The following is a 20,269-nucleotide window of genomic DNA, read 5'->3' on the forward strand; positions in this document are numbered from 1 at the left end:
GAGGAGTGAGCAGTGTATGTGTTTGGGAATAAATATTCTGCATCAAAAGCAAGTGTTCACAAATCACCAGACTGACAACAAAGGATTAGATGTGAAGTAAAGAGAATTCTCAGTTAAAGTTGAGCAATGTCCCTTTACAAGCACTATAGTGTCTTCTGCACGCTTGTTGGGGTCCAGTTGGTATGAAGTTGAGTTGAGGTGTGGAATATAGTTCCTCAGGATGGCAACACAAGGATAATGAAGGAAAAGAGAGAGAGATTTAACACTTTTCCTCTTGGTGGTAGCAAACTAGTGCAGGTCAGGCTTGAAGTAATGAGTAGCAACAATTGACATAAATGTCTATGTATAAAGACAACTCCCTTTGAAAATCAAAGGCAAAATGAACAGTATTAGGAATCCTGCTTTGTTGAAAAAAGTAACTTGTTATCGCAGTTGGCACTGCTCTTTCCTGGTCTGCAACTGTATGTCCTGTGGTCAGCTTGTATGATAAACTGTAATGCAGATGTAGCCCAATGATGGCGGCTGGGAGAACTAGGCCTGTGTAACTATATGTAGTGTTCACAACTATGAGCAGGTAGATAGCTGAGGTGGCAAACTGCCAGTATTCACTTGGTTAGTGGGTTCATGGGTCTTTTTCCACCAATTGAATAGTCTGGCAGATCGTAGCAGTCTGTCTTTCCCTGCAGATGGGGTCAGTCCACGGACTATCCGGTTCAGATTCGGCGTTCGTCTGATCTCTTGCTATCAGATTGGCCTGCTAGCAGTGTGGCAGACCAGGTGGTCAATAAGCTCTTTTTGCTCTTCCTCTCTCTCCAACCCTGGCTCCGTGACCTAATTCAGCACTACAGTCGCCAGCACATCTCCTCCTTCAGTCTCTCCCCACACTCTCTTCGCCAATATCCCGGGCTTTGATATTTATATGACCCTGCCCACACGCTACCCTTCTTGGGAAATGTAGTCCTTGACCGCCCTGCTCCCCAGCTGAGTCCTGCTGTACAGCATACAAGTTCCAGAGGGCTATTCTGTCAGTGAGATACACCCTGAATGGCAGGCCACTGCTATCTAAAGCCTATTTCAATGCATTGCAAGTACTGCAACATTTCAATGGGGCACATAATCAAATTATTTGGATCTGGCATTATATGATATATAAAAATATGTCTGACAGTTCTGTCTGGGAGAGGGAGCAGCAGAAGTGGTGTGAGCCAATAAGGATGTATTGTAAAGTGTTGTCAGTCTAACACTGGCAGGTAGCTAATTTTCTGGAGATCCAGATTGAAAGGAGGCCTCTGACTGGCTGCTATTGACTACACATAGAATTTCATTTCATTATGAGTAATTGTATGATGCCTATTGTTGCAATTTGTAGATCTCGTTTTGATCAGACAGGCAGAGACTGTTACCCAATGTTTTGGAAACACTGCACAGAATCACTATGTATTAGATGAGTTTCTCAATGCACATTGGAGTTGCTCTAAAATTACAGATCAGCAGTGACATCTCCTAGTATCACATATGATACAATATGACACAATATGACGTATTCTGTACAATCAAAAACTGTAGCAAAGTGTAACTAGTGTTAACTGACCTGGAATGCTTGAATCATGTCCAGTGGTTGGATAATAACTGATAGTAGATAATTTAATTGTTTCATCAGTGGGAGTGTATGTGGATTCCGGCACTGTTTGTGTTGTTTTCCTTGAAGTAGCTGCATGTTCAGAAGATCTGGGTTGTTTTGTTGTTGTCTTTACTGTTGATTTTCTTACAGTAGTTGATAAAATTATTGTAGATTGTGACCCTGGTAAAAATGAACACAAATTTGTTTTTTGCTACTGTGTCAGACTATGGAAATCCAGAACAGTAAACACAAAGTAATTCTTTCCTACCATAAATATAAAATTTGGCATTGCTGACCTCCTTCTGAAAATGCTATTGTCTTGGCTTTTATGCTTACCACTTGGCTTAAGTACTTTGTAACTCATGGTTTGGGAACAAGAAGGCACATGAGTAAATAGTGAGCATTTCATCCTCCGAGTTCATCTCAGCAGCTCAGCTCTCCCTGCTTCCCACAGCAGCTGCTATATGTTTATAATAGAACAGTTTTTTCCAACCTTTTTACCCTAGAGAAAAATAATTTTCAGGTCTTGGTGTTCACTTATTAACCATTTTCTGACCACCCCATAGTAGATATACTGCTACAGGGCAGCCGCGCTGTGCAGAATAAGGTATATAAATGTAATCCTGCATTTCCTGGTCACAGGCGCACACATAAGTTGTCACAGCAGAAACCGATCAATGGATGAGAGCTGGCACCCGATGATCGTCTAGCACAGTGGTCTCCAAACTGCGGCCCGGGGGCCGGATGTGGCCCTTTGCTTGCTGTTATCCAGCCCTTGGGGCACTATTTCATCCACTGATACCAACAATGGGGCATAATACCACCACTGACACCAATGGAGGGGCACAATTCCTTCCTAGACACCAGCATTGGGCCATAATTTCTCTCACTGATATCATAAATGGGGCGCTATTCCTCCTACTAACACGAACAATGGAGTATTGTCTATTCCCACTGATGTCGGGACCTTTTCTACTTCCAATAGCCACAGTCTGGCCCCCCTAAAGTCAGAAGGACAGTAAATTGGCCCATTGTTTAGAAAGTTTGGAGACCCCTGGTCTAGGAGACTGACCAAACACAGCTCTGTAAACAAGGCAGAGCTGTGTCCTGTCAGCAGCAACATACTGGATTCTCTTTCCCTGCAGAGCAGGGAATAGAATCCAGCTGTCAGGAATGGACTGGCCAGCAATAGTGGGACTCACCTGCCTTGTGAGCTGCAGTACCAGGGCTGGCCAGCGGGTGCTCCCAGCAATCAGAGACTCAACCTTGCAGCCAGTCAAACACCTGGAACTAATTATACTGGTGTATTTAAGGGACATTCAGACCTGCAGACTCTGCCTTGGTGTTGTGTTTTTCCTGGGCCCTGTATCTTGTTCCTGCATCCTGCTCCTGTTCCTGTTCCTGTCTTGTTGCTGACCCGGCTTGATTCTGACCTCTGCTGACTTCTCCTGTTCTGATCCCTGGCTTGTGACCCCGACCATTCTCTGCCTGACCCCCTGTACCTACCTGCCTGTTAGTTGCTGTACCCTGCTCGTGACCTGACTATTCTCCGCTTGCTCCCCCTGTACCTACCTGCCCGATTGATATTGACCCGGCCTGCCTGGCGACGCTTGCACTGTATGTACTGTTATCTGTGAATGGTTTGGTTCGTTTGAACTGTGTTATGTTTTTGTGTTGCACTGCGTTTATGTTTGTATTGTTAGTGTTAATAAATTGTTTATAACTTATCTGAAGTCTGCGTTTCCCTGCGTCAGTCACACACCTCTGGTCACACCCGGGAGCCCTGACATTACACCAAGGCCAATCCTGACCAGAAGTGGCTGCACAGGGAAGCCATCTTGGTTTGTTGATGGGAAGGATGGATCTGGATGAGGTTGAGTATTTATCTCTGCTAGTGCTTGATGACAGAAAATATGCTTATCAAACTCTGAAGGAGTATACCCGGGATGAACTGCTAGAATGTATACGGCTCGCTCATGTTCTAGTAGATCAGGGCACAGAGTTCTCTGAGGTGCAGCCATTAATTGAGGTTTGTGTTGAGTTGGTTTCATCTGGTACCCCCGAATGCAGGGATGAATTTTTGCCACCATTTAGTGCAGACCAGGTAGAGTCCCTGGTATGGTTATTAGAGGATGATGTGGGTTACTTTCTGGAGCGTTATTCCACATGTTCACCACAGACACTAAGAGATTGTATAAACGCAGTGCAGTCTTTGGTCAGACAGGCTTTGTGTAAGCTCAGCTTTGTTCAACCCATACTGCAGACATGGACAGATTTGTTACACCCAGCCTCAGTCAGCTTACAAAGACCCAGTCCTGCTTCTAATCTATCTCCTCAAAGCTCTACTCCTGTATTCCCAACAGCTCCTCCAGTTACAGCCCAGTATACTTGGCTATCTACCGCATGTCAGTACCCTGTTCCCACTCGCTGCACCTATCCTGCCTTTAACCCTGTAAAGAAGCCCTCTGTAGCGACTGTTCCTTCCCCTGTTCCATCCTCCAGCTCTTCTCTGTCTCCAGCTGCTCCATTCATTTGCAGACCTGCGTTTACTTGCAGTGCCCCAGTAGTTAAAACCAGAAAAAAGCGAAAATTCTTTCCAACCAGTACCATCCTGCCAGTATCCAAACCGGTGAGCCTACCGTCTGAGAACCTGCCTTCCGTGGTTCAGCCTGATGCCTCTACTCAGCCTGAAGCCTCTACTCAGCCTGAAGCCTCTACTCAGCCGGAAGCCTCTACTCAGCCGGATGCCTCCTCTCGGCCGGATGCCTCCTCTCGGCCTGATGCCTCCACTCGGCCTGATGCCTCCACTCGGCCTGAAGCCTCCACTCGGCCTGAAGCCTCTACTCGGCCTGAAGCCTCTACTCGGCCTGAAGCCTCTACTCAGCCTGAAGCCTCTACTCAGCCGGATGCCTCTACTCAGCCGGATGCTTCTACCCAGCATAATGAACTGATCCAGCCTGATGATCCTATTAGGCCAGTTGACTCGATGCCCGCTGTTGATCCAGATAATCCGGTACCTGATCCGGTGCCCGCTGTCGTGCCAATTGACTCAGAGCCCGCTGTCGTACCTGGTGACTCAGTGCCCACTGCCTTGCCAGATGACGCGGTGCCCGCTGGCGAGCCAAATGACCTGATGCCTGGTGACCCAGTGCCCGCTGTCATACCTGGTGACCCGATGCCCGCTGTCGAGCCAGACGATCCAATGCCAGACGACTCGGTGCCCGCAGTCTTGCCAGACGACTCGGTGCCCGCAGTCTTGCCAGACGACTCGGTGCCCGCAGTCTTGCCAGACGACTCGGTGCCCGCAGTCTTGCCAGACGACTCGGTGCCCGCTGTTCCGCCAGTTGACTCGGTGCCCGCAGTCTTGCCAGACGACTCGGTGCCCGCAGTTCCGCCAGTTGACTCGATGCCCGCTGTTCCGCCAGACGACTCGGTGCCCGCAGTCTTGCCAGACGACTCGGTGCCCGCAGTCTTGCCAGACGACTCGGTGCCCGCAGTTCCGCCAGTTGATTCGATGCCCGCAGTCTTGCCAGACGACTCGGTGCCCGCAGTCTTGCCAGACGACTCGGTGCCCACTGTCGTGCCTGGTGACTCGGTGCCCACCGCTCCGCCTGGGGGCCCGAGACCCGTCGCTCCGCCTGGGGGTCCGGCGCCCGCCGCTCCGCCTGGGGGTCCGGCGCCCGCCGCTCCGCCTGGGGGCCTGAGACCTGTCGCTCCGCCTGGGGGCCTGAGACCTGTCGCTCCGCCAGGGGGCCTGAGACCTGTCGCTCCGCCTGGGGGCCTGAGACCTGTCGCTCCGCCTGGGGGCCTGAGACCTGTCGCTCCGCCTGGGGGCCTGAGACCTGTCGCTCCGCCTGGGGGTCCGGCGCCCGCCGCTCCGCCTGGGGGCCTGAGACCTGTCGCTCCGCCTGGGGGTCCGGCGCCCGCCGCTCCGCCTGGGGGCCCGAGACCTGTCGCCCCGCCTGGGGGTCTGATGCCTGTCGCCCCGCCTGGGAGTCCGATGCCTGTCGCCCCGCCTGGGGGCCCGATGCCTGTCGCCCCTCCTGGGGGGCTGATGCCTGTCGCCCCTCCTGGGGGCCCGATGCCTGTCTCCCCGCCTGGGGGCCCGATGCCTGTCTCCCCGCCTGGGGGCCCGATGCCTGTCTCCCCTCCTGGGGGCCCGTTGCCTGTCGCCCCTCCTGGGGGTCCGATGCCTGTCGCCCCTCCTGGGGGCCCGGCGCCCGCCGCTCCGCTTGGGGGCCCGATGCCTGTCGCCCCGCCGGGGGGCCCGGTGCCTGTCGCCCCACCTGGGGGCCCGATGCCTGTCTCCCCGCCTGGGGGCCCGATGCCTGTCTCCCCTCCTGGGGGCCTGTTGCCTGTCTCCCCGCCTGGGGCCCGATGCCAGTCGCCCCTCCTGGGGGCCTGGCGCCCGCCGCGCCGCTTGGGGGCCCGATGCCTGTCGCCCCGCCGGGGGGCCCGGTGCCTGTCGCCCCGCCTGGGGGCCCGATGCCTGTCGCCCCACCTGGGGGCCCGATGCCTGTCGCCCCTCCTGGGGGCCCGATGCCTGTCGCCCCTCCTGGGGGCCCGATGCCTGTCTCCCCGCCTGGGGGCCCGATGCCTGTCTCCCCGCCTGGGGGCCCGATGCCTGTCTCCCCTCCTGGGGGCCCGTTGCCTGTCGCCCCTCCTGGGGGTCCGATGCCTGTCGCCCCTCCTGGGGGCCCGGCGCCCGCCGCTCCGCTTGGGGGCCCGATGCCTGTCGCCCCGCCGGGGGGCCCGGTGCCTGTCGCCTCACTTGGGGGCCCGATGCCTGTCTCCCCGCCTGGGGGCCCGATGCCTGTCTCCCCTCCTGGGGGCCCGTTGCCTGTCTCCCCTCCTGGGGGCCCGATGCCTGTCTCCCCGCCTGGGGGCCCGATGCCAGTCGCCCCTCCTCGGGGCCCGGCGCCCGCCGCTCCGCTTGGGGGCCCGATGCCTGTCGCCCCGCCGGGGGGCCCGGTGCCTGTCGCCCCGCCTGGGGGCCCGATGCCTGTCGCCGCTCCTGGGGGCCCGGCACTCGCCGCTCCGCTTGGGGGCCGATGCCTGTCGCCCCGCCGGGGGGCCCGGTGCCTGTCGCCCCGCCTGGGGGCCCGATGCCTGTCGCCCCGCCTGGGGGCCCGGTGCCTGCTGCTTCACCTGGTAATCCGATGTGCCTCTGCCCGAAGTCCAGCCCGATGTGCCTCTGCCCGGTGTCCAGCCCGGTGTGCCTCTGCCCGGAGTCCAGCCCAATGTGCCTCTGCCCGGAGTCCAGCCTGGTGTGCCTCTGCCCGAAGTCCAGCCCGGTGTGCCTCTGCCCGGAGTCCAGCCCGGTGTGCCTCTGCCCGGAGTCCAGCCCGGTGTGCCTCTGCCCGGAGTCCAGCCCGGTGTGCCTCTGCCCGGAGTCCAGCCCGGTGTGCCTCTGCCCGGAGTCCAGCCCGGTGTGCCTCAGCCCGGAGTCCAGCCCGGTGTGCCTCTGCCCGGTGTGCCGCTGCCCGGAGTCCTGCCCGGTGTGCCGCTGCCCGGAGTCCTGCCCGGTGTGCCAGTCTTTGATATCCCGCCAGTTACCAGGCCCGGGCGGTGGAACATTTTGCCCAGCTAGGACTGTTTGGAGCGTCCTGAGGCCGCTCCTTGAGGGGGGGGTACTGTCAGGAATGGACTGGCCAGCAATAGTGGGACTCACCTGCCTTGTGAGCTGCAGTACCAGGGCTGGCCAGCGGGTGCTCCCAGCAATCAGAGACTCAACCTTGCAGCCAGTCAAACACCTGGAACTAATTATACTGGTGTATTTAAGGGACATTCAGACCTGCAGACTCTGCCTTGGTGTTGTGTTTTTCCTGGGCCCTGTATCTTGTTCCTGCATCCTGCTCCTGTTCCTGTTCCTGTCTTGTTGCTGACCCGGCTTGATTCTGACCTCTGCTGACTTCTCCTGTTCTGATCCCTGGCTTGTGACCCCGACCATTCTCTGCCTGACCCCCTGTACCTACCTGCCTGTTAGTTGCTGTACCCTGCTCGTGACCTGACTATTCTCCGCTTGCTCCCCCTGTACCTACCTACCCGACTGATATTGACCCGGCCTGCCTGGCGACGCTTGCACTGTATGTACTGTTATCTGTGGGTGGTTTGGTTTGGTTCGTTTGCACTGTGTTATGTTTTGGTGTTGCACTGCGTTTATGTTTGTATTGTTAGTGTTAATAAATTGTTTATAACTTATCTGAAGTCTGCGTTTCCCTGCGTCAGTCACACACCTCTGGTCACACCCGGGAGCCCTGACACCAGCACATTTACCTAGTAAATCCAGCACACACAGTACTAATTACACTTAGCTAGGCACACAGTTAACCCCTTGATCACCCCTTCCCAGCCAGTGTCATTAGTACTGTGTCGGTGCATATTGTTAGCACTGATCACTGTATTAGTGTCACTGGTTCCCACAAAATGTCAGTGTTCGATTGTCCACCGCAATATTACAGTCCCACTGCAAGTCGCTGATCGCCGCCATTACTAGTATAAAAAATAAAATAAAAATTCCAGTTTGTAGACGCTGTAACTTTTGTGCAAACCAATCAATATATGGTTACTGGGATAGATTTTGTTACCAAAAATATGCAGCGGAATACATATTGGCCTAAATCTATGAAGTAATTTGAATTTTTTTATTTTTTTTATTGGAAATGTTTTAGAGCAGAAAGTAGAAAATATTAAGGGTTTTTTTTTTCAAAATTATTGGTCTTTTTTTGCTTATAGCACAAAAAATAAAAAACTCAGAGGTGATCAAACACCACCAAAATAAATCTCTATTTGTGGGGAAAAAAAAGACAGAAATTTAATTTATGTACAGCATTGCATGACCATGCAATTGTCAGTTAAAATAATGTAGTGCCTTATCACAAAAAAATTGCCTGGTCAGGAAGGGGGGTAAATTTTCCGGAGGTCAAGTGGTTGAAAACAGTTAAGACACAGTAGAAGGATAATTGGTGTCATGTTGCTAGAATTACCAAGTGAAGTTGAATTGTGTAGGTACCATTAAATGGGAGGTTAGTCTGCCAAAGCTCAGGGAACCACTAGCAATCTCATGAGGAACTTTTGGGTTTCATAGAACCCTGATTAAGAATGGCTTGCTTAGATATTGGAAGGCTGCTATGTCACTGCTAGCAGAGGGGAGAGCGGGCAAGGTAAGCTGCTGAGAGAACGATTAAAACAGCTGTGTTTCTGCTATGAAATTTAAGGATTAATTGTTCCACAGTGCCTGCAGCTATAAAGATCAGTGATGCTTTGTTTTAAAGCTCATTTACTATATGTAAAATATTGTATATACTTGTAATGTAAAATACTTGAAAGTCCATAGCATGTCCATCCCTCACAGTTGGGAGAAACATATTTCCTTATATTCAAATAAATAATCATTATCTTTCGGACCCAATACCATGGGTTGACGTGGACTCTAAAATGTGGCATGCGGTGTCAAACTTCCTCGGGCTGAAATGGGGGATAGCGTGGGTCTACAAGTACTTGCAGTACGAGAACGACTTCTCTAAATTATCCTGTGTGAAGGGCTGGGAGAGGGATCTCCAGAGCACTTTTACACAAGAGTAAAGGCAAGCTGATATGACCAACATTATAGTCCTCACAAAATGTACTAACCACTGGGAAAACTCTCTTAAAATATTGCATCATAGTTACATCACTCCATATAAATTGTCAAAAATGTACCCTGATGCATCACCCCTATGGTGGTGACAATGTGATAGTGTGGGTAACCTATTACATGTTCTGTGGGCATGTAGTTCTATATAAAGTTTTTGGCAGGCTGTTTTCGTCCTAATCTCCCAGGTGACTGGGGTACTGACGAGACCATCTCCTCACCTGGCATTACTAAATCTTTATTTAAATGTATTTCCAGTTCAACGTAGAACAATAGTAGCCCATATTCTAATTGCAGCTAGGTTGATCATTACTAATGCTTGGAAATCCACAAAAACATTCCACATATCTGAAGTTATCAATAGAGTACACCTCCACTATATCTATGAAGGATATCATGCTGTCTCGTCCCACAGTGTGAAGGCGTTTGAGGTTAGATGGTACTGCTGGAATAGCATATTCAAATTTTCAGACTTATAAGATCTGATTCATTTAAGAATGTGCAAACTGGTTATGATACTCCGTATCTTAGTCCTGTTAATATTCTTCCTTTCTTCTTCTTTTGTTCCTAAAGTATATTGTACCTTTGCTTATATTTTATCATTGCCTATAACTAAGCAAGTAGAGTTCTTGTGATTGCTACGTTTGTCTTTTTCCTGCTCCAACTTTTATGCAGGTATGCTTCAATGTATACGCTTTTAAGTTAGTCCTACTTGCTAAGAAGGACATTTAATTTCAAAGGATTTGAATGCCATGCAATGCACTACAGAATTTGTAAATGTTTTTATCATTTGAACCTGTTTTTCTCTTTTCAAAATGTAATAAAAATAATTGAAAGAAGAAATTCCATTGCATGGCCACAAGTTCACTAAAAAATTGTTTCCAAAGAAAAATGAGCAAGACTTAAATCAAATTGATGACAGTGTAAACTTAAAAACTATTCTTTATTGACTAACCAGCAGATTGTGTTGTCGGTTCCTCTGTTATATGATGATAACTTGTAGTGGTTATTTTTGTTGTGGAAACATATCCATGAACTTGCGTTGATTGAGTAAATGTTGTCTTTGATGTTTGAAGTATCTGATGAAACTTCACAGTAGCTGTTGATAATGATGTTGTTGTAAACCTTTCCAGTTCTGTAAATGCTGACGTGATATCATGGCTTGAACTTGATCCTAGAGACAGTATTTAATTGTTTAGGTACATGTATTCATGTACAAGCAAAGAAGGTTGATAGGTGCCCTGTTCAAAAGGAAGGATTTATCAAGAAAGGCACAGACACACTCGGACAGCCATCCAATGTTAATATGTCTACTTCAATCAAGAATTATTAATGTGTGTATCTGCAATTCCTCCACTTACAACCCCAGATATGGTGTACTCAATCACTTAGCACAGTGTTGATGGAGAAATCTCCACTCGTGGCAATTGTATTGAGTAACCAAAGCACACACAGCTGCCTGAATGCAGAGTTACTACTGAACAGTGACTGCAAACCACCAACACTCTCTCAGAGTCTTGTACTGTACTGTACTGTATGATGGCAAGTAGAAAAGCCCCTTTAACTTGACAGTTGGTATTCCCTTACATTGGAAGCCAGTGGAAAATTGGTGGTCATTGTAGATAGGAAATCATTCTGCCACTGCTCTAGGACCCCCTTGCAACGTCTGGAAGAACTCTAAGATTTAATGAAACCAAGGTTGAGAAAGCCTAGTATAGAAGAATCCTTGTATGTATCTGCTTACTGTAAATAATTTTATCAGTGGGATAAAGAGCACCGGGTCCTGTTCTAACGATTGGGACTCGGGACTCCCAGTTCCGGGTCACATGATAGCTGTGATAGCCTATGATTGGCTATCACAGTGCTCAGTCACTGTACAGCCTGGCACCCTTGTTTTTTTTTCTCTCTCTATGAATGGAGGAGAGAGATACATAGTATATCTCTAACTCCTGGCATAGAGGGGAAAAAAAATGTTAGTTAAAAAAAAAAAAAAAGATAAATAAATATTAATTAATAAAGAAAAAATACCTAGATCAAGGTTTGATCTAGTTAGTGTTTGGTTCAAGGTCAAAAAAGTAGGGTCAAAGGTCAGCATTTAAAAAAAAAAATTTGTTCGTGTCCGTGTCAGTGTGTTTTAGGTAGAAAAAAAAAAAAAAGACAAAAACAAAATGTGCACTATTGTTTCTGGGCTGTACTACGGGTACAAACAACAAATAACATACACATATATGGTATCGCTGCGATCGTCAAGAGCTGGAGAATTTATTTTGGTAGGTTATGGTAGTAACAAGAAACACACAGCTAAATAAAAAAAATGATTTTTTTTTTTTTACTATTTTGGGCCAGTTTTCCTTTGATCATAAAAAAAATCAAGAGATATCCACTACCATGTACCACAAAATGAAAGCCCAAATTGTCCTGAAAAAAGCAAGGTATAATTCACCTGGATGTACAAAGTAGTTGTGATCATATGTACTGTTTTACTAACACATGTCAACGTTGCAAAATTGTGCTTAGACATTTAGATTTGTTTTACCCTTAGGTGTGAAGGGGTTAAAATACCAACTTCTGTGTGATTTATATTTGTGAAGTTCTATGGGGTTGACTATTGTGAAAAGTAGGAAAGACAAACACCATTTGAGGTGGAAAAAACACCTATTTGTGAAAAATTAGCAAGCCTTAAATTAAATTGATGACAGTGTAAACTTAAAAACTATTTTTTATTGACTAACCAGCAGAGTGTGTTATTAAATGGGTTGATTAAATGGGTTATTTTATCTTCGATGAACCCTTGAAATAATTTTCAGATTGCAGGGAACCCCTGCAAAACATTTGTATTTGCAGCTCATGACACATTAGCATGATCAGTAAGTAGTGTAAAGTTTTAAGTAAAAGATTAAGGAAAGTGGCATAATTAGAGTATTTGACACCCAGAGCAGAGCACTTTGCACAATGCCCCTTGATTTGTACTGAAATATAAATCTTGTAATTAAACAAATGATAACAATGGCCAATAATAAGGCATATACCTTCAAAAGTGTAGTGTCCTCTTACAGTAATGATCAGTGGATAAGTGCTTCTTACATTGGTGACAAGCAGGGCTTTTTTCTCAGAGAATAGGTGCAGGAACCCAGCAATGTCCACTCCAAAAGAACCTCCTTTCCTCGCACACCCGCCAAGCGGCATCAAATAGTAGGTGTTGCCAGATTTCACTAACAGAGGGAGGGTCTTCAAGGGGCATTAAAAACCAGGAGTGCATTACTTCCAGAGTGCAGAATTCAGGGGTGCGCTACATAGAGAGGTCAGCCCTCTTCTACAGCTGTTTAACTCTGCATCCCCTATCAACATCTCATTTTCACCCCTTTTCAGCTCTGACCTCTGCACAGAACCCCTTCACTGCTGTTATGCTCTCTTCCACTCCTTAAAAACTCCACCACTTTGAGATATCTTAATTTTGTTGCCGTATTAAGCTGAAGCACCCAGTCTAGCACCTCCCCACACACTGTAGGCAGCTCCTCCTCTCTCACTTGCAGGAAGATCATCAATTGGGGGCATCGGCATCCGGGCACCAGGAAAAAAAGGAGATTACAAAGGGTGCAGCCTACCACGTGACTCCTCCCACCCATGACTGTAATGCACCAGGGCACCTGTATCTGCCTTGTCCCTGTCCTGCACTCAGTGGGATCTGCTCAGGTGATATGGTCTGTGGGAGTCAGTGGGAGACAAACTATCACTGGTAAACACAGAAGCTGTGTTTTACTATTGATAGTGGTGAGCAGGGAGCAGAGGGCCTGAGCCAGAGGTGGTGGAACTTAGTTCCACCAAGTTCCAGCTGAAAAAAAAACAAACTATGATATAAATCCTTGTATGTATCTTTTAAAGAAATATAAGCGAGTGCATACACGTAGGATATTTAGATAATAATTATATCAGATAGTCACTAGCACTGAAGGGTATGAGCAACAATCCCTGTTAACGTATTCACAAATCTGAAAAGTGCAGTGCTTTCACAAATATGTAATTGCCTATATATATATATATATATAGGCAATTACATATTTGTGAAAGCACTGCATTTATATATATATATATATATATATATATATATATATATATATATATATATAAATATAAAGTGGTATTCGTGCAAACCATGCAATGTGCAATCAATAAAGGTCCACAATCTCCATATGATATTAATCAGTAAATAAATATATGCTAGTTCAAGTAAAATTGTTAATATTGCGTACACAATCTGATATTAAAGTCCTATTCTGCAATCTGTGCAACAAGTGGAGATAATAAGTCCATAATAATCATATGTTTTCAAAGGGTATAAATAAACGGGAAATACAACAGGAATCTTTCTTCAAACGATAAAATCCTGTGCCAAAGGTGCAATGGTGCATGTGTCTTTAAAAATCATCCACCACTTATTGGTGCGCACTCACCAGAACTTTGATGTATACAGGCATTGGTTACAATCTGTCACATCTGGGTGCAGGGGTAGTAGGACAGCTTAAGAGTTAATACAGCATCCTCGCAATACCGGTGGTGAGTGCCTTCTTAAATCTGGAGAAGATTGTTCAACCACAGGAGCCAAAGGATTCTCATATAGTGTAGTATTTATTATTTCAAAGATAAGTATACATATAAAAGAGTGTTCCACGTGGAAAAGTAAATTGGTACCGAAATGGCTGCCGCTCCTTGCCCAGGAGATGACGACATGACGTCAGCAATGTGGCTCCACCCAATGCGTTTCGTGCGACAGCACGTCCTCAGGGGTCCGCCAATCTTCACAGAACACCCTGTAAAAGAACAGGCTCTGTACTTTCTGACGGCCCATGTGTTAAGGTGCCACTGCTTTACTTTTTCCCCCAGACACAGCATTACACTTCAGGTGACTCATATACCCATTTGCCACATGCTGGAGTTTCTTCCATCACCTTGTACATAGTGCCCAGTGAGGGACCAGGTATTCTACACACTTGAAAGTGTGGAATATACACTGGGGGGGGGGGGGGGTCTAAGCAGCAACATTTCAACATGGGCCGTCAGAAAGTTAATTATAGAGCCTGTTCTTTTATAGGGCATTTTTGAAGCAAAAGTGACCCTGTAGAGACAGGGTCAATTTACAGAAAAATTATTTTTACAGAAAAATAGAGGCTTCCTTTGTTTACCTCCTCTTTTTAAAATGCTAGTTACCTGGATGTCATGCTGGACCTCAGCCTTCAATACTTAGATTTGCATTCCTTAAAGAAATATGCAGATAAGACTGTGACTTTTTTCTGACTTTCCTTAACTACATTCTTGTTATGGGTCAGTAACTTAAAGTACTGAAACCAGAGACAACTAAGCAAAGGAAAGTGTTCAGCATCAATGTTTTACTGAACTGCATGACAGAGGTTTATTTATTAAACAACTGCCATTGGCACAACACAGGATCAACTCTTGGACTCATTAAAATGGTTGTAAAGGCTCAAAAGTCTTAACCTTCATGCATTATATGCTTGAAGGTAAAAAAAGAAACCTTTCTGTGTGCAGCCCCCCAGTACCTACCTGAGCTCCATCTCGGTCCAGCGATGTGCAGAGCCTTGGCTGTCCCTGGTCTCTCTTCATTGGCTGAAACAGCAGTGGGAGCTATTGGCTGTCAACTACTGTCAATCACAGCCAGTGAGCCAATGAGGAGAGAGTGAGGGTGGGGCCGAGCTGTGACTGTGTGTGAATAGATACACAGAGCATCTGCTAAGGTTGTGGAGGCACTTGGCAGGAGGGAGGGGCCAGGAGCATCATTGGGGGACCCAAGAACAGCAGGATCGGGGCTGCTCTGTGCAAAACCATTGCACAGAGAAGGTAAGTATAACATGCTTGTTATAAAAAAAAACCTAAACATTTTACAATCACTTTAAGTCTTCCAAGTACAGTTATTTCTTCATCCAATGAAGCACCATTTTCCTATTGTTAGGGGATAGGACTGGATCCCAACTGTAGTCTGTTGTCATGAAGGCGTGATGCGCTGTGCATTCAGAGATGCCATCCTGCATGCCACTGTTGAAGAGAGGGCATTTGAGCAGATATGGACTTAGTCTCAGCTTAACCAAGCGTGGTCATTGTCTTTGTCTTCTACAGTTAACATCAATGGAATACCTCTCATTGGGTGTTGTGTTTTTTTTTTGTTTTTTTTCACAATGTTCTCTGTAAACTCTAGATACTGAAATGCTTGAAAATCTGAAGAAGTCAGCAGTTTCTTAGATACTGCAACAATCAAATTTGGAACCAACAGTCATTCCACAGCCAAAGTCATTCGGTTCAAATACATTTCCTAACACCTAAATCTCTTGTCCAAGTCTCCATGCTGTATGTATTCAGTTGCAGCAGCATAAGGCTCTGCTTAGCTATTTAAGTAAATATGTATATAATAAATGCCCATTTTTTTTGCAGGTAAAAAAATGTGCATTTATTATTTTTGTCTACAGGAGCCTGGAAAGCATTGCACCAGTGATCAGTAGATCGCTGATGCCATGCAGGTCTCCTGCAGACTTGTCAGAATATCTGCTTGCCATACGGGACGTACAGTCAAGCAGGTATACTGACAGGAAGCTTCATTGAACTACCACGGCACTCCACAGTCCATTGAAAACTAAAAGCCCACAGCTGCTAAGGCTGTTGGGACTTGCAGTTCATTCATTAACGGAAGTTCGTGAATGAATGATGCGGTCGTGTGGGTGGAGCTCCACATGGCTGCACTGTTTTCAAATTTGACAGACAGTACAGGGAGACTTTTTCTCGTACTATCTGTCAGAGGGAGGGGGGGCAGAAGCTGCGGCTATGGGAACATGTTACATGTTCCCCCCTAAAAACAGGTGGAACATGTAACATGTTCCCAAAGGTGAACTTATCCTTTAAGTAATATATGTCATGGACACGGTCTACATAATATGGAAATCTGGACTGTTACCACTATAATAATTTTTATCCAATCTATAATTTTCTACTCTAAGGTTTTTAATATGGCATCAGTTGCTTACCAGAAGTTGTTGATCTGGTGGTATCCATAATATATGCTCCAGTAGTTGGAAAAGCTGTATAATGCAGTTTATCTGCATTGAATCAAGAATCACAACCAGGTCATTGCTTATTTACTATTGCTTAAATATTTTTTTGCACTCAATTGCTTTTTTTGTGAACAAACAGGTATTAAACTGGACATTTACAGTATGTTCCCAAAACAGATTGCATGAATTTCCCATATATCACCAGAAACCGCTAAACAGATGGATTGTACATGGGACAATAACAGAAATCCAACTGCATCATATAAGCACATTTTCTACCACTCTATGAGGAGCTGTATCATCCACAATTGGTCAAAACTGTGCACTTACCTGTAACGTCACAAGGGATAATTTACTTGTAAGTAGTCATGGTCTGATGGAGTGATGCAGGCCAAAGCTGCTGCCTTGCCTAGAGCCCTATCCTGCTTTACTCTCTCTATGGCGTATGTGGACATTCGCAGAAAATGAAATCTAATATTTCTCAATGATAGATTTATGCTTGTGAATTGTGAAATGAAATTCAGCAAGCAAAGGGGTTGATTTACTAGAACTGGAAAGGGCAAAATCTGGTGCAGCTCTGCATAGAAACCAATCAGCTTCAAGTTTTTTTTTTTATCAAAGCTTAATTGAATAAGCTGAAGTTAGAAGCTGATTGGCTACCATGCACAGCTGAACCAGATTTTCCACTATACAGTTTTTAGTAAATCAACCCCATCAACCCCAGAGTTAAAATGTATTAAAGTGGTTGTAAAGCTTCTTTTTTAATTAAAATAACAAACATGTCATACTTCCTTGCACAAAGCACCCCTGATCCTCCTCTTCTTGTGTCCCCTGCCAGCGCTTTTAGCCCCTCCCCCCTGCCAAGTTCCCCCAGAGCAAGCTTCTTGCTGTGGGGGCACTCATGCTTGCTGCGTCCCGAGGTGGCTGTGTGTGTCCATAAGACACGCAAAGCATGGCTCAGCTCACGCTCTCTCCTTACTGGCTCTGATTGACAGCAGTGGGTTAGTACAGCGATCTGTCAGTTTTTTTTCTTTCAACCCACTGGCTAGAACCTAAAAAACTTATAGTGTGTAAGGGGCATTAGGATGTAAGCTTTAGGGATAACTTAAATCCTTTCTTAAACCCTGAACAGGAGATCCTTGTTATCCCAATAAGGGGTTAAACTTTTGTTCCACTTGTCCCTCCCTACTAGATTGTAAGCTCCTAGGAGCAGGGCCCTCCTAACCATCTTGTATTGAATTGTATTGTTGCTGTATTGTCTCCCTTCATATTGTATAGTGCTGAGCAAACTGTTGGCGCTATATAAATCCTGTATAATAATAACTCCAAACTGTCTGCATTAACTAATGGCTAACAATACAATAGGCTGCTAATGCTTGAATCTCTGTAGAAAGCCAACAGCTGTGAAAGGCTGTCAGAGTGGATTGTTTACGAGGGAGACAGGACAGGTCAAAAGTTGCAAAGAAACTATTTTACACCCCGGTCGAACTAGGTGCATCTTGGCATGCGATTTGCATGCCATGCGCCCTTTTAAATACACTGTGTTTAAACCTGTTCAGCCGGAATTGGGCTACTGTGGCAACTGATTTACACCACGCAGAATTTGCCCACACCATGTATCCTGGGCTCTGCTGTTCCACATGCACGCCCATTACCAGTATGGCGTCTATCAGCAGATGGAACAGAGGGACATCAGCAAACAAGACTGACAGCACTCACAACTATAGGTCATCAATAGAAAAATAGAGACAGATAGATGTATAGGCAGGTGCCTACTGACTGGTATGTGTTCTCCTGTGTATGCTTATTACATACAGTATTTTATATTTGTATTATGTTAATATTGGGCTGTATGGAATGTTTCCTGCCATCATTGGTAATGAGGGAGTTAATGTGTTAGTCATTCTAATCCCTTGCAATTCATGGCACTGGCCCCTTGTGGAGGACATAAATACCAAGAGAAGTGTGCCAGGTGGTCATTGCAGGGACAAGAAACCAGCAAGTTGGACCTGTCAGGATGTAGTGATTATTCTTTATGCGCAGCACCCCTTCAGTGAGAAACCAATGTAGGGTTGCAGGATGTGGACTTATTCTGTAAAGGTTTTTGTTTTTTAAATGTCTTGGACCGCATCACAGGACAGGGCACCAGGTGAAACACAACCAGAAGGTACACTGTTATACTGAACAACCAGAAGATGTTATTTGAATGTGAATGAAGAACTTATGTTACTTGATGGTTGATTTAACATATGAAAAATTTTTCAAGTCAAGTTCTTACTTTGAACAAGAGACATTTGCCTTGTCTGAATTACTAGAGGACAAAGTGTAATGCTGAAGTGCTGTATCCATGGTCTATTAATAAGAGCTGGGAGTGAAGCCATATTTAACCCTCTGGGTTGAGAAGAGAGAAAGAGCTCATACTGGGGCATGGTAACGAAGTTAACCGTTGAGGTTATGTGGGTACAGAGAACATTTTAGTCAACCATTATGGTTGAGAACAACAGCATGTAACAAGTATACAGAGAAATAGCAGCCAGTCAGCAGTGAGAGCGAGTGACCATGGCAGGTGACAGGGACCTTGGTAGTGAGAGAACAGGTAGCACTTCATATTCTCCACTTAGTAACTGAATCTCTATTTTGGAGCATGTCATGATACTGGGTCTGCCTATGGACCTGGCCTGGGATCACGTGATGCAAGGCTTACTGTGAGTGAAGTGTGATGGCCTCCCTGTGAAAAGGGTGGAATGTGCAAGATACAGTGACAAGTGAAGATGTAACAGACTGGAGGAGTAAACTACATATACTATATGGCTTTCTCAAAATGCTTTGGAGTCCACATGTCAAGGCAAGTAGGAGCAAACCAGACCAGCAGCTGCAGGAAAGAGGGGATGAGGTCCCTCTGGCAGTGTGTGATCATGGCTGCAGTGTCAACTGGCTTCTGGCCTGAAAGAGTTAAATGCCCGAAATTTTGAAATGAATAAAAGGACTACTTTAAAGGCTTGTGGTGTTGTCAGGTGCCCCTAGGGGGCGATGTGTGAGGTGTAGCTCCCCACCTCTTAACAGACAGACGAAGAGAGAGAGATAATACATTGTAATGCCACTTTTCAGATAGACCAGGATAATTATATTTGCACTTCGATATAAAAACTATTAGGCTGCTTTCACACTGAGGAGTTTTTGAAGCGTTTTTGTGTTAAATAAAGCACTTGAAAAGCTCAAGAAAAATGCTTCCCTATGTATATGAATGTATATCTATGTATGTTTTCGCACTGAGGCGTTGCGCTTGCAGCACAGTGTAAAAACTCCTAATTGCAGTATCTTTAGGGCATGTTTGATGAGATAAAAAAAACACCCCCAAAACGCCTCTTCCCATTAAAATAAATGAAAAACACCTAAAAAATGCCTCTGGCAAGCGTTTTTGGTGCAGTTTTTAAGTCACGTGTCCTTTAAAAATGCTCAGAAAGAACAGCAAAAGCGCAGTAAAAACGCCTATGCGTTTTTGCTGTGTTTTTGCGATGGATCAGTGTGAAAGTAGCCTTAATCTACAATTTAACTACTCACTGAGCGGCCCATGTAGATATACTATGGGTCGGTGGCTTTTCAGTGTGTACAGGATTGCATGACTGCGCAATTTCCAGTTAAAGTAGCGCAGTGCCGAATAGCAAAAAATGGCCTGGTCATGAAGGGGGTAAAATTTTCCGGAGCTGAAGTGGTTAAAGAAGTGCTCCATAGTTACTAATATCCACCTTAATTCACCAGTAAGCAAACATAGTACATGATTATTATTACAATAGTATCTAAGAAATCTGTTCACCAAGATCATTTTACATAAAGCTGTTATGAGTTACATGACTTTTCAGCATTAAAAACTTCCATTTGCTATACAGACTGCATAAAATCTTGGTGCTGTGCTATGCTGTATGCCCACCGTGTGGCTAGACAGATATGTGATTAATGACC

The 20,269-nt window shown here is 46.1% G+C and overlaps 1 protein-coding gene across 1 annotated transcript in view; it reads right to left on the reverse strand.

Annotated features, from left to right (window-relative positions):
- The window catches only part of LOC149462400 (uncharacterized), a 75,421-nt gene that overhangs the window by 14,895 nt on the left and 40,257 nt on the right, over nt 1-20,269 (reverse strand). Inside the window, exon 4 of the mRNA XM_089676901.1 lies at nt 1,592-1,801. Within this exon, the coding sequence (XP_089533027.1) occupies nt 1,592-1,801 (210 nt within the window). The remainder of the gene's footprint in view (nt 1-1,591; nt 1,802-20,269) is intronic.

This window comes from Staurois parvus, unplaced genomic scaffold, assembly GCF_062004578.1.
Source record: "Staurois parvus isolate SC_StPar_1 unplaced genomic scaffold, SC_StPar_1.0 ptg000175l, whole genome shotgun sequence".
Lineage (NCBI taxonomy): Eukaryota > Metazoa > Chordata > Amphibia > Anura > Ranidae > Staurois > Staurois parvus.